At 36.2% G+C, this 26,170-nt stretch overlaps 4 protein-coding genes across 8 annotated transcripts; 2 read left to right on the top strand and 2 right to left on the bottom strand.

Annotated features, from left to right (window-relative positions):
• The first annotated feature begins 1,010 nt into the window (after positions 1-1,010).
• Positions 1,011-4,012, top strand: LOC129253216 (uncharacterized). 3 transcript variants are annotated; one of them, XM_054891498.1, is made up of 5 exons: positions 1,012-1,133; positions 1,200-1,288; positions 1,358-1,570; positions 1,631-2,927; positions 3,835-4,012. In XM_054891498.1, exons 1-5 carry the CDS (start codon positions 1,127-1,129, stop codon positions 3,936-3,938), a joined length of 1,710 nt encoding a protein of 569 aa, XP_054747473.1. In that variant the 5' UTR covers positions 1,012-1,126; the 3' UTR covers positions 3,939-4,012. The 3 variants fall into 3 exon arrangements, with proteins under 3 accessions (XP_054747472.1, XP_054747473.1, XP_054747474.1); XM_054891499.1 differs by having other exon boundaries at positions 1,047-1,065; XM_054891497.1 differs by having other exon boundaries at positions 1,011-1,288.
• Positions 4,013-5,766: 1,754 nt separating this feature from the next.
• LOC129253218 (E3 ubiquitin-protein ligase Kcmf1) lies at positions 5,767-14,452 on the bottom strand. Of its 3 annotated transcripts, none has more exons than XM_054891501.1 (7): positions 14,295-14,452; positions 11,479-12,079; positions 10,329-10,753; positions 9,936-10,196; positions 9,336-9,608; positions 9,047-9,258; positions 5,767-7,841 (listed from the first exon to the last, which is right to left on the bottom strand). In XM_054891501.1, the coding sequence occupies exons 2-7, from the start codon at positions 11,492-11,494 to the stop codon at positions 7,286-7,288; spliced, it is 1,743 nt and encodes a 580-aa protein (XP_054747476.1). In that variant the 5' UTR covers positions 11,495-12,079; positions 14,295-14,452; the 3' UTR covers positions 5,767-7,285. The 3 variants fall into 3 exon arrangements, with proteins under 3 accessions (XP_054747476.1, XP_054747475.1, XP_054747477.1); XM_054891500.1 differs by lacking the exon at positions 14,295-14,452 and adding an exon at positions 12,672-12,973; XM_054891502.1 differs by lacking the exon at positions 14,295-14,452 and adding an exon at positions 12,672-12,973 and having other exon boundaries at positions 11,479-11,641.
• A 5,804-nt stretch (positions 14,453-20,256) lies between these two features.
• On the bottom strand, positions 20,257-21,821 carry LOC129253215 (abasic site processing protein HMCES). Its single transcript, XM_054891496.1, has 3 exons — positions 21,653-21,821; positions 20,861-21,587; positions 20,257-20,801 (listed from the first exon to the last, which is right to left on the bottom strand). Exons 1-3 carry the CDS (start codon positions 21,670-21,672, stop codon positions 20,355-20,357), a joined length of 1,194 nt encoding a protein of 397 aa, XP_054747471.1. The 5' UTR covers positions 21,673-21,821; the 3' UTR covers positions 20,257-20,354.
• Positions 21,822-25,556: 3,735 nt separating this feature from the next.
• Positions 25,557-26,135, top strand: LOC129253213 (splicing factor 3B subunit 5). The gene is made up of 2 exons (XM_054891495.1): positions 25,557-25,925; positions 26,006-26,135. The coding sequence occupies exon 1, from the start codon at positions 25,668-25,670 to the stop codon at positions 25,923-25,925; it is 258 nt and encodes an 85-aa protein (XP_054747470.1). The 5' UTR covers positions 25,557-25,667; the 3' UTR covers positions 26,006-26,135.
• Positions 26,136-26,170: the final 35 nt, after the last annotated feature.

Below are 26,170 nucleotides of genomic sequence, written 5' to 3'. Positions count from 1 at the left end.
GAAACAAAACATCAAATGATAGAAAACGTTATTTTAAAATAGCGGTCGTTCCTCGGCATGCAAAGTTAAACCCCCGAGAGCATTTCTGCCATGAAAAAGGTCCTCATAAAAATCATCTACCGTTCAGAGCCGGCATAAAACATTAAGACGCACACTACAAATGGGTCAAGCTTACAATAAAGGGGGTAAGCGCCAATTATATATATATATGTATACAGGGCCGTAGAGAGCATATCCGGGCCGGGGGAAAATTCCGGGCCCCGGGGGAAAATTGCAAATGCGGGCCCTTTCCAATAATGTCTAATTCATATAAATACGTATAATCTCGAGTCCAGGCCCCTCTGAGAACTCCGGGCCCGGGGGAAAAAGTACCCGATCCCCCTCTCTTCCCCCCCCCCCCCCCCCCCCCTCGTCGGGCCTGTATGTATATATATAAAATGTGATATTTTCTATCAGAGACGGTTTTTATGTATACTTACATAAAATTTGTGATAAATTTTTCCGCAAAATATGTAATGATGAGGTGATGAGGGGGGTGACATTCATTATATTATTAGACAACTAATTTCGACCTTCTCTTTTTAGATGAAGGCCATGACGAATATTGAAATATTATTTTGTAAGAAATAAATTTGAAGAGAAAAAATAAATTTAACATTAAAAATATACAACAACAAATTGATACAGTTGCACAGGAAATACATATCGCTCATTTACTTTAATAATGCCATAAGTAGAAAAAAATGTCGAGAAAAATGGCTTCAAAGTTTTAAATTTACTACGGTTACCTGTGTTTTCATCTAATGGAAAACCGTTAATAGATATCGCTATAAATTTTTTACTCTGCATAAAAGAAGGGTAAAAGTCAAGTCAAGTGGGTATTTCTGCGTACTATTTTAAAAAACATTTGAATTATGACACTATTAAAGTAAATGAGCGACATGTTAATGGCATTTCAAATTGTTTCCACTTCCTTTATTTTCATTACTTCGTGTTTCTCTTCTAATTCTTGTCAAAACAAAAACTGCTGTGTCTAGTTAAATGTCGAACGTGAAATCAAGGAACGTAGTAAGCGAACCTGAAATTACAGATAGTCGCATGCTGGACAGTATTGGTTTGGTGAAAGATGATTTGTACAGAATCTCACACCGCCAATCACACGAATTCTAATCATGAATATTTTGCGGGCAACATTTCAGACGCCAGCGATTGTGAAAATGAATATGAAGGACACAGCAATGACGGCGAGAACACACCTGCAGAATTATTTGTTCGCCTGACGGACATGGTAAATACATACATACATATATAGAAATGCAAGCGAACATGAAAGAAATACACTAAAATATTGTTTTAGGTTCGTAAACATTATTGTGGTTACCTGGAGAAACAGTTGTTGGAGAATGTGCAGGCTTGGCGCGCAAATATATCGCAGAATGAGGGGGATGCAGACGATATCTTACAGCCCAAGGAACGAGCTGCTCTGCAAGAGTGTTGCCGCGTACTAGAAGATAAAGCTTTGAAGGCTTGCATGCATGCACGACGTTACCAACGTAGTATGTTAAAGATAGTAAGTTGAAATCTAGCTAGGGATTTTATTAAATAAGCAGTCATTGGTTCCTTGTTTCAGATCGCTGAAGTTCGCCGCAGTACGCAAGAATCCCGTTTGGAAGATCAGTTAAAAAAACTAATTACTATTGAAAAGGGATCTGAAATTTCAACCAAAAATGCGGGTAATCAAAAAGCAACACAAACTGATGATAGTGTGTTTTGCGTTGATGGTACTCCTAGAATATTAACCACTGATAACCACATCAATATTAGGGATAGTCCCTGCAGTTTATCGCTGGAACAGAAAATTGAGATGTTTCAAGAGCGCCTCCATCAAGAGGCAGCATTAAAGGTGTCGGCGACGCATAAAGAATGCTACACGAAGAAGTCACGACGTTCCTCACATAACGCCTTCAACGACAAGCTACATATGCATCATCGCCAAAAACATCGAGTACGCAGTTATGACAGCAAAGTATCAAAATGTATACAACTATATGAGAAATATAGCAAGACATCTTTTCCCAATACAACGCCAGTTTTGATAAAGCATGATGCACCACTAGAAAATACCAATTTAAACTCTGTACCACCAATAAGTATTGAAAATACAGAGCAAAATCAGGCAGCTAATAGTACGGTAGGATTAAATGTTTCCGTCGAGAACGATGTATTGGAGCAGGATGATGAGATTGCTAAGGAACTTGCACAACTTTTCAGTGAGGAGAAGTCTGAATTAGAGGAACTACTTGGGCTCAATGTGAATTCAGAAATTGACGATCCACAGGTACGCAGCGTATTTGAGGAGATTGAGAACACGCCACTATCACATAAACTTAAAAAAAATACATCTTCTGCTCTTGCTGAACAAGAGTTGTTTGTTTGCTCGACAGAGAAGCAACTATGGCAGTCATCTCCATCTAAACTAAATGAAGCATCTCAAATGTCGGCATCGCCTATTATAAATCTCCACGGTCATACTACTTCGCATCAACACCGCTTATCCTCAGGTCATAGTGAACGTCCAGTTTCAAATTTGCGACACAGCTTATGGCCATGTGAACTGTATATGCAACGACGTCGTTTGACAGCTTCTTTGAGTCGCCTAATTGAAGAGGATTTTCGGTGGCATGACATAATCAAATGGAAATTCCAAACACTATTTGGTGAGGACAGTGATGATGAATTTGCCACCTGCAGCCCATCAATTGAGTTAGACGAAATACTAATCTGCAGTTGCATTCGTCGCATCTCACCGTGGATGGTGAAACACTTGATGAAACCGATGCAGGATGGTCTAATAGCTAATCGTTTTCTATTTAAAAAATTGGCAAAAAAATTAGCCCACGCGATTGTGTTGGAAAATCAGTATCCAGGTGAGTAAGAAGTACAATGGAACAATATCATTGGTGCTTACATCCTTATGGGGTGTGTAGGCGAGTTCCTCCTGTTTATGGTGTGCGTCTTAATGGTATCCACAAATGGAGAGGCCTGCGGTTTCAACCCCACTCCGAAAAGTAAATACTTTTTTATGCCATTGCCTGCCGATAGCCGACCGCTTTTTTCTATCATTTGGAGTTTCATGCACGGAGATTCGAACCTGTGCACTTCCGAATGGTAGTCACGCATCAAACCATTCGGCTACGGCTGTCGGGACTGAAATAAAGATTCATAAAAACGTGAACTTTTTAAAAGCAATTCATATTTTCTATTTAAGTCCTTGATTCAAACTGATTGAACTTTAGGGAGCGTTTGCTAAAAATGAGAGAGCTGCACCTAAGTTTTAAATGGTATAAGGCAAGAGTGATAATGTCATCAATAATAACAACAGCTATAATAAAATGTGTCAATGTGCAACCGCTTGAGATCAAAAATTCGACATTTGTATGGTCACAAAAGGCGTCAACTCTGAAATCAATCAATATTAAAGCGAATAAGTGCTATGATTAAGATCGGCTAGCCACTTAATAAAAAGTTTTGGAGAGTGGCACTCCCATTATCTGAATCTGCGATTTATTTTGTCTATGAAGGGTCATCTTTGAAGAATCGAGGTAAATAGCAGTGGCGCCAGGGCTAATTATTCGGTTAGGTTAAAACTTCCAATTGACCCTTATTATACTAATACCTACTCCACACTACAAAGCCAATTCCATTTAGTTCAGATTCAGTTTTCCAATGAAGATCAATACTGTTTACTAGGTAATCGCAGTTTAAGCGTTTAAGCTTGTGGGGAGGATTTCTCCAACACCAAAAAAATAATGGTTTCACTTCACTCTTTTTCAGATGAACGCTTCATAAAACACGCCGTAGAAGAGTACTTTTGCCTGCATCAGGCTGTCATCAGTCTGGAAGACATGGCCGACATGCCCAGTCTAAATATAATATAATGAATGATATTGTTTAATTATTTAGATGTAAAGCAGCGCTGAAGTCAAATTATAGTATGTATAAAAATCCTTAAGCGGCCGGTTTTTTGCGTCAATTGCTTCTGAAATATGTAGCCGATATGTGTAGTTTTTTCCAATTCGTTAAAAAATGGTTTGACAACACAAATTAAATTTCACCGCAGCATTCAATTCTTCGTAACATTGATAATAATTTGTTGCTCTTTTTTTGCAAATTTAAAACAAACCAAAATTACAAAAATATTGTATTGGTATTCAAAAGTGCACTAGTAATTAAAATAATGTTTAGTTTAGCAGGCCAGCGGGTCAGCCATCTATTTTATTATTATTATTATTTTTTTGACACGCTGTCTTTCTATAGTTTTTTTCTGTTTTATATCAGAAAGTTGCAATTCAAATCCAGAAAGTTAAAATTCAAATTAAGAACTACATTTTAAATTCGAAAAGCTGCAATTCAAGTCCAGAAATTCCATTTTAAATTCAGAAAGTCGCAATTCGAATTCAGAATTCCCATTTCTAACCCACAAATTTTCAAATTTAAAATCATCAAATGGTTTCACTGCACTTGTGAAACTTTCTGAATTTGAATTGAAAATTTTTAATTTTAATTGTAACTTTCTGAACTAAACCTGAAAAAGCTGTAGATGTCATATTTTGATGACGCAAATATTATCAAAAATACTTGAAAAGTATAAAAAGTAAAAAACATATATTACAAAACAGTTTACAGTATCATGCTTTCATAGTTTATGAAAAAGTAAAAAACAAAAGAATTGTCACACAAAGCAACAGTTCTGGAGATGTTTTTGCTGCGTCTCAGTCTTAATAAGTATTAACAATAATAATAATTAATAAATAAGTAATAGAAACTCCTTAATATATGACAGAAAAGAGAAAACTACTGAATTGGTCAACGCGAATTTTTTGTCGGGGTCCTACGTAAATTTTAATTTGATTTGCACCACTAATATGGATAGAAAAATCATGTTAGTTTAAGTTTGCTTTTCAAAACCTTGCCATGTGTGTGCATGACGTTAGGATATTATCAACCGAAACCTTCAAATTCATTTGTTTGTTTGTCGAAGTAGAAAAAGGCAAAAGCAAACTTGCGCAAAAAAAGGTTTAGATTTCGGTTACTTCCCAGATTAATTTAAGTTAGGTTAGGCAGGATCTTAAAAAAAAAAAGAATTCACTCCGCGACCACAAAATAAAATTATGGTGCAAAGGAAATATTTTCCCAAACATGCAATCGAACTAGATGGTTTAAAATGAAGTACAAAGTTTTTTTGTTGAACTGCTTCACGAATAAATATGTTTAAAAATGCAATAAAAATTGAAGTATTTTCTTACAGTCTATACATAAGCATTTTAATATTGTATAAAAGTCGTAAGAAAAAAATGAAGAATCGATCAAGTTGAATTCAGTCTTACCACTTCTATCTCATAAGGAACGAAAATAGCTTTGTAATACTTTTAAATTTATTAAATATTCTTACAATACAATCATCATTTCATCGTTTTCAGTATTTGAAACGTTTCATTCACAAATTCGAGAATTCATTACTAGTTTCGTAGTGACTCATTAAACATTATATGTGTATTAGTTGCGCCAACCACTCCCACTTTCAATATTTTGCTTACAATATCTACAATCTATAGACATTAAATATTTCAATCATTTTCTTATTGAAATATTACAATTCATGTGAACCTGTAACTTTGCGCTCTGATCAGATGTACATATATATATATGTATCCACATATACACGTATATACACATAAATTTTAGTGAATGAGAAAAACAATAAAGTGTATTTTTAAGTGATATTTATTTACTAACTTGACGATTTCCCCATAATTCTTTTGTCCTTGGACTTTTGAAAATTTTATTTTCTACTAATAATGTTTGCACCCCCAAAAACGTGTGATATCCGGATGTACTTGAATCAAATTGCGAAATTGTACGTCATTTCATGAATTTTTGTAGCATGATCCCATATTTCTTTTAATAAAAAACATGTTTTCGCAAATTAAAAAACCTCAAAAAACATTTCTATTTGTAGCTTTAAGCAAAAAACCTAAACCTCTTACCAAAAATATTGTTTCGCATCTCTTTCGTAGTTACGCATCAATAATAAGATGTTTAACGAGAAACAATTCGCCTTCTTGCCTCCAAGAGAGACAAGGTATAGGTCAAGGTAGTTAAGAAACATTTATAAATTAGCATTATATAATCATCAATACCAATCTGTTAAAATCAGTCCTCAATACCATCGTAATAGAGATTTTAGTTGGTGTCAAAAGCGTCTAATAAAATAATGCGATTTTCAAAATCGCGCTATTTATTTTTCCAACAAAAAAAACGTAAACCAAGTACACATATGTAAATAGTTAATAATTTATAACTGCGGAATCACAAAAACCTATTGAGCACAAAGAAATTTCTATGAAAGTAAACTTTGCGATATAAAGTTCGAATTATCGAGAACAATTCGGAAAAATTAGCTAAATCTTTTACTGTAACTTTTTAAATTAATACGCCTACATTTTTATAGCAATAAAACGTATATGAATGGAGGCTTTGTTAACAATAAAAGTTTGAAAAATCTCATCTCAAGTGTTTTCTTTTGTGTATTTGCATACATATACATAATTTACCCTATTGAAATTGAAGTATTTTAAGCCCGTTTGAAGTAACCACATTAAAATCATTCTAATTCGTTCTGGCTTACACGCTTTCATTTTTTACAAACATATTATTTCCATATATTCATGTAAACGTGAAATGTGTATGTATATCCAAATTGGCCATGCTACAGATATTTTCGTTATTTATCTTTTAATAGTTTTTCCTTTAATTTTAAATGTTCAATTTCTTTAAAATTATAATTAGTTCATTTGATTACAATAGGTGTGTTGCTTGGTTGGGTTGCCTTCTCTTTGTTTTTGTTTTGTTTCATAATTATATAAATTTTAATAATTATAATTATAATATATTTAATAAACCATATTTATAATCTTTTTCTCTGGTTGTTGCTTCTGCTGCTTCTTTATGTATCCGTCGTCTTCTTGCCCCTTATTCCAATTGCTTCAACTGTCACCTCACCGTCATAGCACTGTGTGTTTATTTCTGATGCTGGACATGCCGTTCGTCTGCTTTGTTGCTGTGCTAAATGGGATTTATTCTTGTTGGGGTTATGGTTGTGGGTGTTTATGTGTTTTTGCTCCAAATTCTCTTTCTGTTGTTTCTTTTGTTTGTTTTTATGTTGCAGTTTTAGTTTTTGCTGTTTCTGTTTTTGATCATGTCGTGGTTGATGAGGACGATAGCACTACCTAGAATGTTGTTGGGGTTGTGAGCCAGTAGCCGCTGCGCCCCCACCAACTGGTGGAGGTGGTGGTCGACCCCGTCGCTCAATACCTCTGTCAGCTGCCGTTTTACCACCAGTACCTCCAGCCCCACCACTCGCACCAGTGTTGCTCGATGATTTCTTCTTTGATGTGTAGGTTTGCTGCTGTGCCTGTTGTTGCTGTTGCTGCTGCTGTAATTGCTTGTACTCATCAGCAATATCCTCCGGAGAGGTCTGTTGCTGCTGATGCACCTGTTGTCGACCGCTTCCATGCATACTGCCTGCGCTAACACCCCCACCGCCACTCGTGTTTGTGGTTTGTGCCGAGGCGTCCGTATTATTATTCATCAACGATTCCCTCGCATTGGCATCACTTTTTGTGTTGACGGCTGAGACTTTCTCATTATTTACATTATCACTGTTAGTTTCCTGTGATTCGCCGCGGTTGTCACGCTCAACGTCGGCGCCACTAATTGCAATAGTGTCAAGCGAATCAAAGGAAAGGGTTGACAATAGAAGCGCTTGCACAAATTGCGATCTACATCAAGGTGAAACGGAGAAATTTATAATCATTTTTTGTGAGCATATAGAACTTTGAACTTTAAATTGCTATGATTATTTTAAACTTAAAATAAATGCATATTAGTCATAAATAAAATTATCAGAACAACTACAAGTAATACCATTAAATGAAATAAAACTGATTTTTTATCAAAACGAAAATCATTGGTTTATACTTCAACAACATTATAAAATATTGCATATGTACTTATTTGTGTACCACTATTTTAGCGCGATTTATTAATATTTAGGTATGTTTTCATTACGAGAATCCAACATTACATCACCAAAACATTTTATTGTCTATTATTTGTTAAAAGTCTATGATGGCGAATTATATAAAATAGATTCGTATAAGGTTTGCAGCTCAAACCGAAATTGGGTTCTTGGGACTGAAGCGAAGTAAAGGAGCGCGTATGCAATGTTTCCTCCGACAGTCGTTTATACGTCACCGGAATGACCCGGATGTCCATATCCTGCCAAGGACAGTCCCCAGCAAAATTTACTAATACTTTCTTTAATGGAGAACATTTATGATGTTACAACAACTACATCGCATTGGGAAGAAAACATATGCCAGCATTAAAGCATAAATGGGCATTTTAATGCAATTGCATACACAATTTACTATAATTAATATCATTGGTCAAATCTATGATCAATTAATCCTATCCTTGATTTATTTAAGTTAAATTTAGATGAATGTAAACTAAGATTTCAACAGCTTTATGGCACATATTCCTATAAAACTTATATCGTTGAATATGTATGAAGCAAAAGAGATTATAATTAGGTGGGGATATCTGCAACAAATAGAGATAAAAATCAGGAAATTTCACTCAAATTATATTTAGTGAAATTAAAAAATTAGAAATAATTATTAATTTAATACAAAAATAGTATTGAAGAGATGTTTTCGATTTTGCTTGGCATTATCTTATTATCTTGTTAATTATATAGCATTGAGTAAATAATAGTAATTAAATTTATTTCGCAAAGTTTGGCTTTAAAGTTTTTATTTTGTAATTATTACTCTTTCAATTTATATTGCAATATCTTTAATTAGTAAGTGTTGCCTTTAACATTTTTTTACTCTATTCAGAGCGGCAATTGCCATGTAATTAAAGAGATTTTAAACTTTCCGAACATAAAGTTTCTAATCATAATAAAAAATATACTTACCGATCAGATCGCTCCCGTTCCATTTCAGCCCATTCCGTATCACTCAATGTTGGCTGCATGAATTTTGTTAGCAAAAAATGTGATTGACCATCTGCTCCGGTGCCTGAACAATTAACAGACGTACCAACTGCCCCACCGGCAACTGACATGCCTATTACATTGCTGGCATTACTGCCACTACCACCATTTACACTGCTACTTCCACCCCCACTCTATTAAACATTATTTGAGAAAAAATTAAGAAGCATTAGCCTTTTTTATAACTATAAAATAGTAATATAAGCACTACCTCTCTGCTGTTGAGTGTGTTGTTGCCCGTCAGTCCTGATTGCGATTGCTGTTGGGCTGCTAACGACGGATTCACCGTCCATTCGTTAGTGCGACATGAGGTACCACCACTACCATTGACACTACCAGAACCGCTTGCACCACTACCACCAGAGCCACTGCCACTCAATATTGGGCCGCTACTTATCACCTCCGGCATGGTTGCATTTGAATTCGATGAAGATACCATCGGATGTGCCCGACGTGGCAAGCGTTCCAACTGTTGGCGTGTTGCCTAAAAAAAAGTATACAAAGAAAAAGAAAACATAAAATGATACATAATACATAAGACCAATTTGAATGCAAACCTCACAACACATGCAAAATCAAAAGCAAAACATAGAAATAAAATTAAAAATATAAACAATTAAAACCAATAACGTCATTATTTTTTGTGTTGTACCGCTTTGTAGGTTGCCAAAGATTTTACAACTGCGCAATTTTCCACTTAAAGCATTAAAACATATATAGATGCGTACATATATAATACATGTGTACAAATACATATGTACATTGTGCAAGAAATAAAATAAATAGGTATATAAATTTCAAAGTTACATACCGTCACTTGTTGACGTTCCAATTGTATTTGCATCTGCAATTGTTGCAATTGGGATGTCTGCGGTCCGCCTCGTCTCACACCCGATAACTGTGATAGTAGTTCGGCTATAGGGTCAACCGACTCCCTTCCGGATGGTGATAGGGCAGATAAACCGCTCGCTGAAGTAAAGTGCATATTGGAACGACGTGCGCGTGGCCCACCAAGCGTACGCCCTGGAATCCTACGTACACCACCTCCATGTCGAATAGCAGATGGTTCATCGTATATATCAAATTTACATATTAAGGTATACCATATCGAATATTGAAAATTCTTAAGCAAAAAAGTCTATATAAAATAAATATCTATATAAATAGTTCATGTGTATGCATCTATGTATTTTAAAAAGGATATCAGAAACGAAATCAATTCACGTGGTCCCGTTCGATGCTCCAATGTTAGATGACCGGCAAAGTCGTCTGTGACTAGATTCGGTTCCCCACCCGGTAGACCGGCGCACACTGGACACACTACCTCAAGGCTGGTCTCCGTATGTTCAGCCGAAACATGTTCTAGCAATGTAGCATCGCTAAACCCCATTTTTTTGCAATAGGGACATGTGAAACTTTGTGGCTGCTCCGAATTGAGCATTTCGCCACCAAAAAACAGTTCTATGTCGGATCGCGTTAGAATACATTGCATTGGATGATCAACCAAATGACGAGTCGATGTAACGCCCTCTTCATAGCAATCAGCGCATAAATCGTAATCATAACAAATTAAACATTTGTAGCGGCGACCATTGAAGTTGCTTTTGAGACAAGAATCACAACTGACTCCTGCAAAGAAAAATTACGATATCAAATTATATTTATATTTTAATATTACTCCAATTTGTAATTAAATCTAAATTTTCTTTAATTACTTTTTCTCACTTGAAAACCATATTTACCAATTATTTAACCAAATATATTAATACATTATATTCAAATCGTGATATTGTTTATCAAATTATTTTAAAGTACAACAAAGATGCATACATCCATTAGACGAACCAAACGACGAACAAACTTCTTCAACCTTGTATATTAATCAGTTGTACCCACAAACGGTGACGTTTACAAATAATACCCTAACACTCGTCTATCTTTAAGCAAAAACAATATAACAAAAGTATAGATACCGGATCATGTTGGAAATTGGGCAATTAATTGCCGATAGATGTTAGCAAAATAATTACCAGCTAATAAGTAGAAAAAATTCAGACATAGGTACTATCCAAATTTCAATAGATTTGACTTACGGCTATGGTAGTAGGTGAAGTAAAAAGATCACTACTTTCTACCATCAAGCCGGAATGTCCGTGGTGCTAGATAATTAGAGCCCGATATGTTTATCAAACTTGCACTCATGTAATTTAAACATTAATTTGGAAACAGGCCTTGGTTACAGCAAAAGGAAATAATATAACCAACACATTATAAAATGTATACACACTACATATGTATATTAGAAAAATATATAAATAAAAGTTTACAACAGTTTAATACAAATTATATATTACCTTCATGGCGACTCATTATTCAGAAGACTGATCTTCCACTCCTACTATGCTGCCGCCGTTGCTATTTACGCTTTTATTACTGCTGCTGTCAGTTTTAATACGTTTACTTGATGTTTTCTTTCGTCTAATAACTTTCAAAGGCTTTTGCGCTCTACTTCTTTCGCTGAATAGCGTAGTTGCCGATGTAAGGTAGAAATAGGATAGCAATCATAAAAGTACATGAAAATAGTTTCCTTTTTAACCAGTTTACTTTTTATTTAAATAGGCAAATGATGCCAATATATATTATATGACTCGGACGAAAATAAGTTAACACTTATAACTCTGTAGGCCACCAAGTACTATATTTTTGTAGTATTAGCTTATTATTGAACAATTATTTTGGAGATCCTTAAGCAAACTTGTCAATCGACTACTTCCTATATTAGCGCCTTTTTCGAAGCCGAGGCTTTTTTAACCAATATTGTTGGCCTCTCCAACAGGACGATTTTCAAGCCGAGAATGGGCCGTGGCCTATCTGAATCGATAAGTTACTTGAAGAATTCCTCAAATCAATGGTCCTTTTATTTATAAATCAGTTGTCGTTTGTAGAAAAATGGAACTGAGGAAGAAATAATATATTAGTTCCGGTTTCAAGAGTGGATGAAGGTTTTTTGAAGAGCTGCATCTTTCGATATCCCAGTGAGATGGAACTGTGAATTATATAATAGTCCTTCGATAGTCTGTTCTATGGTACCGATAAAATGCATATAATTCCAGCACGCATTAACCAAATAACATAGAACGTATTTATGGATTGTCTAATGCATACGCAAAGAAATTGTATAACACATTTTATACATCAAATTAGTTTTGCACTTAAGTATTTATATATGTTTGCACACTAATTTGTTAGTTACCAAATACAAATTCTTAGTAGTTATTTTTCCTTCTGGTTAGCAGTCAGTGCACTATCTTTCGCCCCGTCCCTAAACTCAATCAACTTTAACCACTTTTGTTTTTTCCTCTGCAGCTACCCTTCCTCTTATTGCATTCCAATTAGACCAGCCAAATTCCCATAGGTATGCTGTAAATCCGCACACCTTCGTTCTTATTTTTTTCTTTCTTTTTCTATCTTTTTTTTGTATTTTCATTGGTCATTCGATCAGAAAATTTAAAAATTTATAAAAATTGCTTCATTTCGCTTGCTTTACCTTCACTTAAATTTCCTTTCTTTCTTATGTATTTCGCTTTGTTTTCGAGAAACTCAAATTTAACAAAAGAATCGGCAAGTTCTTTGTATTCAAAAAGAATTGACTTTTAATTATTATATTCTCGCTTTTATTTCTGCAACATCTTCCATTGCGAAAATTTTATTTTTAACTCCTCGTCGAGGAAAGCAAGAAAAAGGAAAATATTCAGCTCGTTGCCCGTTCGCTCGTTTCGGGCTTTTGTCGTGCAAAACGACGTGCGTTCATCGGCACAAACGGTGTTGCCAATCAAAAAAAAAGATACCCCTTCGAAAAACATTTTTCGCGACGATGAACATAAGGCTCATGTCAGAGTAGGCACTGTAAGTATACTTTGATGTCACCACCGTGAAAGCTACTTTGCATATTTTTGTTTTTTTTTTTTTGCTAAATCGAAACGATAAATCGGCACTACTACACATAGCCTATTTTCCCAGGGAAGTATGTAGCAGTTCAGTACTGTTTTTATCGAACATTCTATCATCAGTGTAATTTCGGAGAAATACATAATCACGAAGATTTCAAATTAAATAGGCAAATTTGTACATATGAATATACGAAACGCTTTGTAAATATTTACAATTATTTGAACAAATCAATCAAATAACGAAATAATAAAAAAATACTCTTAATGACAGTGATTCAGTATGAATTAATACAATTATCAATTTTTCCGCTGGTGTATGTAGATAGATTTAAAATTGAATCCAGATCTTCATATACATATGTATGTATATGGTTGTACCTATTTCTATTCGTTGAAAAAGGGGAAACAAATTTATATCACAATTGTAGTTTTATATTTAATTTTGTTTAACTAAACCTTAGCGCGCAAGTGGCAACATATGTCTACTTGAAACGTCAACTCCTACGAGCGATATAACCTCCAACTGCTCCTTCAATCCCTAGTGCAAAAGGGGGGCGGCTGTAGGCATTGTGGTAAACACTTCGTGGTTAAACTTTTTTGATATAGACACTTCTTTAACACTGGGTTAAATAATCAGTTGAATTAATTGGGTTGCAGGACTTATAGCCTCCGCATGCCGTATTCAGCACTTAATTTACTTCACGAAGGACATACACATTCCCCATCATTCAAATTATTAAACAAGTATAAATTATATGATTTGGCAAAGTCGTGCAATCATATTGATACGTATAGGCACCCACATTTTCATTTTATTGTTTTTTTACTGCGTTGTAATGAATTCAATTGGGTACACTGCATTAAGTTGCACATTGCTTAACCATACACTACCACCTCCATTGAGCTAAGGTTAACCTATTCGTACACCAACACAACCTATGCAAGCGCTGTGATAAAGATCCGAATCCTTATTACTAATTGCAATGTAGCACGTCTATAAAATCTAGCTTCCAATGTAATCCTTGTTTTTTTTTTTTGTTTACTTAGCCATTTGCGACTTATATGGCATTAATTTCTTTGCACTTTTTATTTGAATTTCCAATCGCGTTGCAAACGATGACAAATGCAAAATATCCCTTTCTTCGCTCTTCCCGCAAAGCAAACTTTGGATGACGAAAATTTATATTTCTTATTTTTCATTTTTGTTTAATTAACCATACTTTCGTTATTTGTCTTGCAAACGTTCTCTCAGTGTTTGTAAATAAATTAAAATCACTAACGAAAATTTAGAATCGAAAGAAAACAATTTTATTTCACGACAAGAGATAATTTTTTGGTCTTTTTGTGTTCTGGCTCTTAATTTTCAACTTAGTACTTTTCTCATTGAACAGGGTTGAAAGTGAAGGTAAATGATTTGTAGGCCTACCACATCCCGTAAATTTGCCAAGTTATGTTCTCCAACACTGGTTCCTACACCAGCTATGAGCAATTTCTTTCTTCATGTAAAATTGATTCCCCGAACAGAAAATTGGTTCGACCATCTCATCGGATAGATATGTAAAATGGTACGAATTCTTATTTTTTGTTCTTGAATTTCTTATGCAGACATTTTGTTTAAATAAAATAAAAAAAAATTAGCACTATCTCCTAGTTGCGAGTTCCCGAAGAAATCCATTTTTTTGTTTTAAAAGGGAGAAATATTCTAAATTTTTCGTACAAATTTACAAAACCTTACAGGTTTAATGTACAGCTAACTTGTTTGAATATAAGTATTAAATAGCAAATATTAGATAGAGTTAGATTTAGTGTACTTCTGGGTAATTTTATTGTAGAATCTGGACAAAAAATATAATCCGTAAAAGCATCTTATAACACGTTCACATATAAGTAGATGATCTACTTTTTCGTGCTTAACTCCCAATCCGTAGTTAAGAAGCCAGATTTCCCATACAAAATTTCTCTCCCAAAATCTGAGACTATAAAATAATCCTAGATAATAACCATGCTTTTTAAAATACAAACCTGTGTTTTCTTTGTAGTAACGTCAAAGTAAAAACTAAATAAAATGGATGCCGATAAAGAAAACATGTTTGCAGACATAATTCTAATAAAATGTTAAGTATTATCAAGTTTTAACATTCATATAACAGAAAAAAAGTGTGTGTGCATAAACGTGTGCCCGATGTTACATTTTATAATAAGTAATAAGATTATAAAATGTAATATCGAATTTGGCATGCGTATTGCTGCCATTATTTTTTTATACCTCAATAAACGTCGTTTACGGACTTCCTCCAACTGTTTATTACTAGTACCCAAATGCGCAATTAAATTATCTATTCCTTCTCCTTGTCAATTTTCACAGGTAATCTGCCATATGTGAACGGGTAAATTGATTTTGGGGATTTATTGGTAATTAATGCATATGTAAACGACACTGACCACGTATTCACATACCCTGTGGAAATAGCACGTTATCTGGATCTACCGTTAGATGAGTTAGACGAAGATGACAGGTGACAGGTGACTACAACGCACTGACAGGATTTAGCAAGCTGATACCACAACAGCAAGCAAGAGGAGAAGAATTCACGTTTGTGAAAATTCAGTGAATGGGCTGGTAATTTTGTGATTTTTGAGAGTTAAACTAGACAAACTAATAAAAATGAAGTGCCGTGTGTTAAATTGTGAAAGCACAAATTAATATAATGGCTCAAAATCTAGTTTGTTTGCGTTTTTATTCGAAAGACGCCGCGGCAAGAAAGTTTGTGCGCCCTTTTGTTCGTTTAGTATTGGAAAGAGAACATCGGACTTGTCAAAATTGCGAATTGGTATTGAGCCGCGATAAGTCAAATTTCCTTTATAAATACTAATTTAAATGTATAGAAAAAAAATTTTTAAATCAAATCACCCATATGTAAGTTATACTTTTATTTTTCAAGTAGATCAAGAAATTAATTTTTTTAAAATCCTTATGCACTGAAACTCTTGCGCATTTTTTTTAATATTCCCCCAAGATGCAGAGCAATTTATAACATTTACATTTCAAGAAAACTTTTTCTAAGAAGTTTGCAACTGTAGGTAGGAAAATATGTAATTTCTTCAACTAGATTCATTTATTTGTTGCAAATCAGAAAAAGTGTTGGGTGATTCTCTTAGTTTTGCAGAGCGCTTGTATGGTGTAAGGATTGCACTGATTGTGAATTTTTGTATCCCATGTAGACGCAAAATGCAAGCGAAAAATTATTTGCGATATCTGGAAATATTCCATGTACATTTTTAAGCACTTAAGTTTAGCATCACTAGTTCAACATTATGGCAGTTGTTATTTTTGATTTTTAAGGCGGCGTACAATGTGAATATTTTCACACCTTTGCATACGTCAGTATAGATTTTTTGTATTTCATGTTAATCCAAAACCGTGGCAGACGTTGTGCTCTCATCAACATCACTTAATTGTTTTGCTTTCTCTTCGCGACGCTTTCATGTATTCAGCCAACCCATGACATACTAGATGCCATCTATGACATAGATGACTAAATGTGAAACTCTTTCATTTTGAGAGAGAGAGAGAGATATATATGTATATATATATAAACTATACTGAAGTTCCCGAGGGTGCTTTGAAGGCAAATAATTACAGGGTTGTTCCTGAACCACACCCTAATATCTCCATCAAGTTTCATGAAATAAGTCATTATACTTTGTCTAAAAATGCCCATGTTATCCGACCCCAAACTGCCTCATCAAACCTACTCACCTAGCACGCCTTTCGTTCTCGACGCAACCTGACGAAACAGCAGTTTCCTGAGCCTACCGTTTCTAGACGAAGACGACCGGTAGCTGCATTGCACTGAGACGGTTTAGTAAGATGCTACAACAACAACAATAACCAAACACCAAGAATGATAGAGAAATAGATTGCGCCTTCCGAATCCGCGGTGTCGTAAGAGCCCATCTATAAACAAACAAAAGGAAGGGAAATCACTTGTTTGTGAAGAAGAAGAGTAGGTGAAAGCAAGCCAAACACAAGAAATTATACGCACATACCCATACTTTCTAGCCACGGTGTCTTTCGCATGGACGCTTTATATTAGCGTATGCTTTCAAAATTTAATACACAGCACTTCATTTTCATTAGTTTGATTAGTTTAAATCTCACTTAATACCTCTTACTTACTCACTTAATAACATAATCAATCTTAATAAATGGAATTTAAATTAACTTAGTCAATCCAAAGACACTCTTATCTTTTCGATAAAAGTTTGAAAGAGTGTAGAAAAGGCCAAGCTTAACTAAGTTTTCCTGAAAAATGAATATGCCTCTTGATCTCGAAGCTATCGTCGCATCCACTGTTTACGACTACCATAAATTCCCATGGCAGCCGATTGTACGTTACCGGAATGACTCGGGTTTTTTACGACCAAGGGCTGCCGCCCCGGTAAACTAGCCCGCCCTGTCTAGTGAAACCGCATCTTACCCTCTACCCATCGTCACAGGAGTAATCCTACGCAGCAAGTCTGCTCCAAATACTTCTCTTCAGGGCTGGTATCGAGTCCAACCCTGGACCAGAGGTATTCTACCGATGCATCTTCCACAAACGGGTCCACCCGAATTCCATATTAAGACCTGCTCAGGCCTTAAGACACATAGAGAGTGGTTAACACGGTATGTGGCCACGTGTTGCTCTCGCCATCAGGCGGCCATTGCCTCAACGGCTATTTCCTCAAATGTGCGGGCAATGCAAACTGCCACCACAAATCAAACCTTAACGATTAGGAGCTCATCGGTGCAACACAACTCCCTTAACTTAGGCCAACAACCTTCTTGAGGACCTTGTTGCGGTTTGGACTTTACTAGCAATTGCGGTTGTGTGCACAGAGAAGGAGAGCAAACTGTCGAAGGTAACTCCCAAAATTTTAGGGTTATTAACAGTCGGTATTGGTGTGTCGTCCACTTTGACTTTGAGTTACAGTTTGACTTCGTTTGAGCAGGTGGTAAAGAGGGTCGCCGTAGACTTAGTGGGGAAATTTGTTGATTCCTCGCAGTGAAAAAACGAGAAGGACAGGTGAGGTAGTCGTTTATTTTCGTGCGCAGGCCATCAATCTCATTGCCCGACGCCATTATCGTGCAGTCCTCGGCGTAGGAGACCAAGGAAACTCCATCTAGTGGCTGGGGGAGTTTCTGTATGTAGAAGTTGAAAAGGACGCAGAGTGGTGTCTTGCTTTATCTTCCTCTGTTTAGAGATTTGGTCTCGAAATATTACCGGCGAGTGTCGACCACTTAGATAGTTCGCGGACCACCTCTTCAGCCCTGGCGGGAGTGTCGACTGTAAAATGTCATCTAGTAACGTGGCGTTTTGCACTTCCGTTATTTTTTTCAGCGTAGGAATTAAAGATAAAAGTTCTTAATTAGTTATTAAATTGTGCACATATGTTTTGAATATAAATAAAACTTTTTAAATAAAAAAGGAAACGTGGTATCATTCACGCACCAAAGTACTGTGCACTCTTCGGAAGCCATGCTGGTGAGCGGCTGGGGTCAGGTGTTTCGTCTAGTGTGGGTGTAGAAGGGCTTCAATGGTCTTCGTCATTGGGGAAAAGAGAGTTATCGGCTGATAAGAATCCCCTTGGTTGCGTGTTTCCCAGGTTTCAGTAGTGGGACCACTCTCCCTAATATCCACTTACCTGGAATTATGAAAGTAGCCATGGACATATTGAAAAACTTCGTGAGGTACTCCACTCCCAGTGGACCCAGCTTTTTCAGCATTAGCATGTTCAGTCTGTCAGAGCCAATGGTTTTAGATGATTTCATTTTTTTGATGGCACCCTGAACCTTATCACTTGAGAAAGCAAGTGGCGCACTGTTGTTCGTACGTTTGTGCAGCCGTCTTTTGGCACGACGCTTGGATCTGTCGGCTGGAGGATGTAGTATGAATAGCTCGCGCATCTCTTCGGGTCCAACGAAGTGCAACCGTTAAATGTGATGGCCACCTTGTCGTTGTGCCTCGTCAGGTTCGACAGGGACCTTGCGGTGGACGAGAGCTTACTCACACAAGAGGTGAAGTTGCAGGTCGTCAAATGCTCTTTCCATTTTGTTTTATGTTGGATGACCAGTTGCCGGATCTCCAAATTGAGATCCTTTATGTGAGGATCCCCGGGATCGTCCTGGCGTAGGTGGGCACGCTCGTTGCTAGAACGACTGCTTCAGCTGGGAAATCGCGGCGTATGTCCTACAGCAGTTGTGAGAGCCTTGCGGAATGCGCGTTCGCCTACGCGCACAGCGCTAGCAATTGTTGCCAAGGGACCTGCTGCAATTACCCATTACCCTCATGGGCGAGTCGTTGTTTACTATGCTAAATGTCAAGTCGTCTATCTGCTCTGCCAAATGCTGTCCCCTACGATAGTTTGATGCGCAGGCCAGAGCACCTCCGAAAGTGGCACCAGCCATTACAAGAATTGCACTAGACTGATGTTAGGTTCCGAGGAACCCTGGTCTAACATACGGAGCAGACTGTACGGGGGACCAAGAACTGCTGGTTTGTCCCCGTACTGGGATTAGAGGAGGAATGTGGGTCAGAGAGGGAGTTGTGTTGCACTGGGCTCCTAACCGTTGACGTTTGTTTTTTGGGGACAGTTTGAAGTGCCGCCAAATTAGGCGATGAAGCCGTTGAGGTTGGGGCCGCCTGGTGGCGGGAGCAACATCTGGCTACATACCGTGTGGACCACTCCCTATCTGTCTTAAGGCCTGAGCAGGTCTTAAGATGGCACCACCCTTTTCACTTATTGCATCTAACCGAGGTGGAGTCGTTTGTGGCTGATCCTGTGTTGGGTTCGTTACGAGCCCTGAATAGAAGTATATGGAGCAAACTTACTGTGTAGGATTGCTCCTGTTACGATAGATTGGGGGTGAGGTACCTTACACTAAACAGGGCTAGTTTACTGGGGCGGCAGTCCTTGGTCGTGAAAAACCCAAGTCATTCCGATAACGTAGAACCGGCTGCCAAGGGAATGACGTCACGCCAGTCAAATGCGTTGCCACAAATGACCTGTTATGACAGCCCTATAGAGTACAACCGAATTCGGCGTACAGTGTTAATATTCTCGCACTTTGGCATACATCAGTATAGATTTTTTGTATTCCATGCTAATGCAAACCGTGTTAGATGTAAAGAATCTCCCTAATATGTTTTTTTTTTTAATCCAGGAAACTTATATTTAGTTACAATGAAATATGATAATGAAAAACTTGACTGAGGCGTGAATTTACATTCAGGAAATTAGCTTTCATCACAAGTTTGCGGCTTTTCGCTTGCACTATCTGTCGATGCGGCACCATGTAGTAAAGCCGCCTCTCTTACAGCTCTTTTGTAATCGCGAAAACGGGGTCGTTTTGGAAGATTTTCAACCTCACTTTCACTTGCCGTACTTCCTCCTCCGCTCCCACCCCCAAACCCGGTTGTACTCTCGTCATCATCACTTAATTGTTTTGCTTGCTCTTCGCGACGCTTTCGTACATTCAACCAAGTCATTAATGTTTTATTTTTAATATTTTTTTCTTTCGACGCTGTCGATTTTTGCTGCAAATCTATAGGCTGATTACACTGTTCAGATTTGTTACGTGAATTGTTAACGAGATTTGAAACACGATACCATTGCAATTTACTGACGGGACGTAGCGTCGCTAAGGCTTCATCGTCGGAGACGCGCTTAAAGTCAAGCCAGTCCTTAAATAAAAAATTTGTTAAGTAGGCATTCTGTTTATATACATATGTAAAATTAATACATTCACTTGCTGCTCTGTTTCTAGTATTGCAGGCATCCGATGATGTAGCCATGACATTATAGCCGAAGACTCAAACGTTATGATACTGTAACTAAACATTTTGTCTCCATTCTCATCATCCCACATGTCAAAAAGTCCTGCCATTTTCAGAAGTTGAATGTTTGCAGGAGTCCATGTAGTTTTATCATACATCTTTACGCCATCTGATTGGGGCATATACAAAAGATGCGCGGCACGTTCTGAAGGTTTAGCTGATTTTGTTGTCTGCCACTCATAAAAACCTTCACACAGCACTACGCATCGCTGACCTCTTCGAAATGGACCTCGATATAACTTTGACTCCAGCATATGCTCTAACCGGCAGTTGTTAGTAGAGAGTCCATGACGACGATAGTCGCCTTTGTGCCAAAATGGAATCATTCCCCACATCATAGGTACAACCACCCTCGATTGCGGGTTACATCCCTCGCTATCACCATTGTCACAGAAATGATCAGTTGATATAATCACAGGTGTAATATCAGTGGGAGTTATATTATACGACGGCTGGTATTTACGGCCGCAGTTAAACTCTGGACGCCACTCAGGTGTTACAAAGGTACTATCCCGAGTCGAGGTGGTTTCTTTTTGGCCTCCATTTTTAGAAGAATGGCATGTTGAGTCTTCAGACTTTAAATTTTCTGACGAATATCTGCAGGCACAAAGAACCTCTTGAGGCTCCAATGTACTAGAGGAGCATGAAAAGGAAAATTTTAGAGAACAAGAAAAAATCAATATGATTTTTACACTTACAGGCAAGTTCTCCCACACATTATGTATTCATAGAGCTGCAACTAATCAAAAGTTATATTACTTCTCATTCTATTAAAATTTGCCATTAAGCCGAAACCGCCGATAAGTTCTTAAAGTTTGGTAGCGATGTGCTGGATTTTCGATACCCAATGTTTCAAAAAAAGTTTGATATTCAATACATCCCGTTAAGGCGAATTTCATTTTTATTTATTTCAAATATGTCTACAAAAGACAAGTTAGAGTCAAATTGAGTATCTAAGGTGGCGCCATTAAAAAACAGTTAATTGATTTTTCGCGATTTCGACAAGTTTTTAGGCGCCACCTATAATACTTAATTCGCTTGGAGAATTATAGTCAAGCAATGGCTCTGGGCCGCCGTAGCCGAATGGTTGGTGCGTGATTACCATTCGGAATTCACAGAGAGAACGTAGGTTCGAATCTCGTTAAAACACCAAAATTAAGAAAAACATTTTTCTGCCCTGAAAAAGCTTCTCATAAAAATATCTGCCGTTCGGAGTCGGCATACTCCAATATCGAGCGGACATTAATCGAATACAATAACGTTAGAGTATATGGATCTGAAAAAAATGATCTGTTTCGTTGTACGAAAGGAAGCATTGCAAAATATTTACAAAAAGCTTAATTAATGTGCGTTACAAAATTAAGTTTAGAGTCAAACTATATAAGTATACCCCTAGGTATTTAATCTCATTTACCATATCTGAAAATGTAAACGAAATAGTACAATGTTATGTACGGATTGGGTTATGAAGTTTAGAAAAATTATTTGGTGACATTTCGTTATGTTATAAGGCAATCGGTTTCTTAAGTACCACAGATATTATCAAGTTCAGTCTGAATTATACACGCGTTCTAATCATCGAGTAAATTTTTAAGCCATCAGTATACCTTAGAGTACGTTCACATATGCACTAATTACCAATAAATTCACAAAATTAATCTATCCGTTCATATATGGCAGCTTAACTGCAAAATTGACAATCAGCTGTGAGTACTGTTGTGAAAGGTTTTTCTTCATATAAATTGCTTTGGTGGAATATTTTGGAGTTTTTGGTTTGTTTAATTATTATTACCGATATGAAGACTAGTAATAACCAGTTGGAGGAAATCCATAAACGACGTCTACTGAGATTTAAAAAAAATTATGGCGGCAATACGCATGCGAAATTCGATATTCCATGTTATGCTATTGTAAGTAATAAGAGGACAAAGCGTTTCTGGACACACGCTTTTTTCTATTATATAAATGCATAGTTAATAATACCTAACAACAATTTTATTAGAATTATGTCTACAAACCTGTTTCCTCTGCCGGCATCCATTTTATTTAGTTTTTACTTAGACGTTTCTCTTTACATTCATAAAAATAATTATCTATAACACAGAAAACACTGGGTTGTGTGTAAAAAAATAAGGTTTTAATCTAGGATTGTTTTATAATCTAAGATTTCGGGAGAGAAATTGTGTATGGGTAATCTCGCCTTTTAATGTCAGAAAAAGGAGATAATCGACTTATATGTGAACGTATTTTTAGAAGCTTAGCTGATAAGAAGCAAGAACTTATATCAAACAAATATGATAAAAAGCAGTTGTCCTAATATGTTTCCCTGGGGATACCAGAGGTTGGACTACAAAACATTCCCTACCACAAAGAACTGAATGAAATCCCAGATTGAAAAGTTTAATCCAAGGAATTTTATGAGAGGTCCTGTCAAAGCTTTTGAGAAATCCACATAGATAGTATCAATTTGATAATCCATTTGAAAAACAACGGGTAAAAAAAAAAAATCATCGGAAAAAATAGCGAGACTATTTATAGTAGATCGTCCAGTTACAAAAAAAATGCAGATTTATACTAATCCAATAAATGTAAAGAGCTGATTTCACTAGAACACCTGAGATTCTCGTCTCGGTACATAGTCTATTACTAAAAACTGTTCTGTGTATGTGGCTTGTGCATAGTAAATAAACAGATTGTTACTTTGGAGCTAAAATTAAGAAATTTAAATAATTACTACATATTAATCTATGAATGTTTTACTGGAGTGATTATTGTTCGAAAATGTTTTATTTTAATAGCTATAATTATGGCACTAACCTCGATCAAACAAACTCGAATGCATTTGAAAACATATATATATGCAGGAAAAATTGCATTTGCACATAAAATTATAATATATAACGAATGACAAAATAAAATACCGCCACTTTTACAGAAACAAAATTCATTTAAATGTTGTTGCACAAAAACTATTTTGTGGTAGATACCGATTTACTAATTTAGCTTTCATAGTAATATGGTTGCTGATGTACAAGGTCATTCATTTTAAATATAGAAAAACTGATTTCATTGCCTTTCGTTTTAAAAACACAACTTGTATTAGGAAGACGACTCTTACCCCGATTCTGGTTTGGGAGCAAATAAAATTGAAGTTAAACACTAACATATCGTAAAGTAGAGACGCTTGCGTTTTATCGTGTAATGTCAGCTGTAGTACGATACCGAAGTTTAATATTAAAAAAAAGAGGTTGTCTGAAAAGTCGGTTTACTGACGATAGTTTAACGTGATAACGTCATAAGAAAATACTGATTGAATGGTTGCATTTTTCAAAAGAAAATTTTAATTTTATTTGTTTGATAGATATTTTGTATGGATATAGAGAATGAGTTAACATTAACATAACATAATATACTTTAACATAACATAACATAACATAACATAACATAACATAACATAACATAACATAACATAACATAAAATAACATAACATAACATAAAACGCATGAGCAAGATAACGACGCATTTTTTGGTGCGTGCAGCCGGCTACATAATAATAACATTAAAACAACAGGTATTATTAACAAACTTGGTTTTATTTTAAATTCTTCAAGTAAATCAAATTAATAATAATCAATAAGAAGGCATATGCAAATACAAATACGTGAATTTATATTATATATGTACATACATATGCGCATATACATACACATATACGCTCACTTAAGTAGGAGAGAGCAAGATGTCGAACGTTGCCGCTCGTTTGCTTTGTCGTTCGTTCCGCGCTTTCGCTTGCAGTTCATTCAAGGTAACGGCAATGAGCAAGATAACGACACATGAGCAAGGTAACACTAATGAGCAAGGTAACGGCAATGAGCAAGGTAACGACACATTTTTTCGTGCGTGCAGCCTGTTAAATCGAATTATAAGACGTTATCACGTCAAAAATTAAAGCTGATCCTCCAACTGAATTTATCAACTCAATAGACAGAAGCGTACCGCATGTTTTTATTGTTCCAGTTAACGTAGGTCCACTGTCTGCAATGTCGTGGTGGAGAACACCGGGAGGCGTAAATACTTTCTGCTCAACAAGTTGCACCCAAAATTATATTCCACTCGTTGATCAATAAAGATAATTTGTTGATTATCGCTTTCTGGTCGTTTTCGTATTCGCATGCACCTCTTTTTACATGCATTGTAATACTTATCGTAATTTCTAGAAATGGCAGTTCGTATCTTCTGGCGAGTTCTGTTTCGCCATCTGCTTTCAAGGCGAATTCATGTTTAGTTTTACACGATCAAACTAATGAGAGCCCCATGTAAATGACTTTTCACCACGGTTCCGTTCCGTATTATCGTAGATGGTTCTTTCATCGTGTCAGCTACGTTCTCCGATTTTCCGAATGGTAGTCATGCACCAAATGACTGCGCACGAATGCTACGGCGGCCGACGTGTGAGTATAACCATTACTTAAATTAATACGTTGTCCCAGCATTCATGCAGTGCTACGGTTACGATGGCAGTGCGGTAAGGCTTGGTGAATACCCCTAAGATTGTTTATACATTTGGCTAGGAAACTTTTGTTGTGGCAGTACTTGTTATAGTTTATCGTTTTACTTTAGCACATCTCTATTGCGTTTTTTAATGTTTCGGTGATTTTCTTTTTGTTAAAAATTTGTGAAAAACATTTTTAGTAATAAACAGTAATACGATAATGGGTGAAAGATATAATATTCATAGCCAGTTGGAACATTTGCAAAGTAAATACATTGGCACAGGGCATGCAGACACAACAAAATTTGAATGGCTCACCAATCAACATCGTGACTCTCTTGCCAGTTATATGGGGCACTACGATATGTTGAACTATTTCGCAATTGCAGAAAATGAGTCTAAAGCCAGAATACGATTTAATTTAATGGAACGCATGTTACAGCCATGTGGACCACCTCCGGAGAAAGCAGAGGACTAGGTTGGTTACTAGATATTGGGCATTTTTATAACTAAAAATAAACGCGTATTGAACTAAATTTTTTTTTGTTGATTTTGCAGGTCATCACTTAGCGGTCTAGTGGATTAAAATCCAAAATTACTAATGAAAATGACTTCATGTTTTTTAAGAAAGTTTTGTTTCATATATTTTCATTAAATATGCATAAACATAAAGTATATAACAAAGAAATCCGAATATTGGGAAGAAAATACGTTCAAGATACA

This window comes from Anastrepha obliqua, chromosome 1, assembly GCF_027943255.1.
Source record: "Anastrepha obliqua isolate idAnaObli1 chromosome 1, idAnaObli1_1.0, whole genome shotgun sequence".
NCBI classification, from domain to species: domain Eukaryota; kingdom Metazoa; phylum Arthropoda; class Insecta; order Diptera; family Tephritidae; genus Anastrepha; species Anastrepha obliqua.
This window is presented reverse-complemented; position numbering and strand designations above follow the sequence as displayed.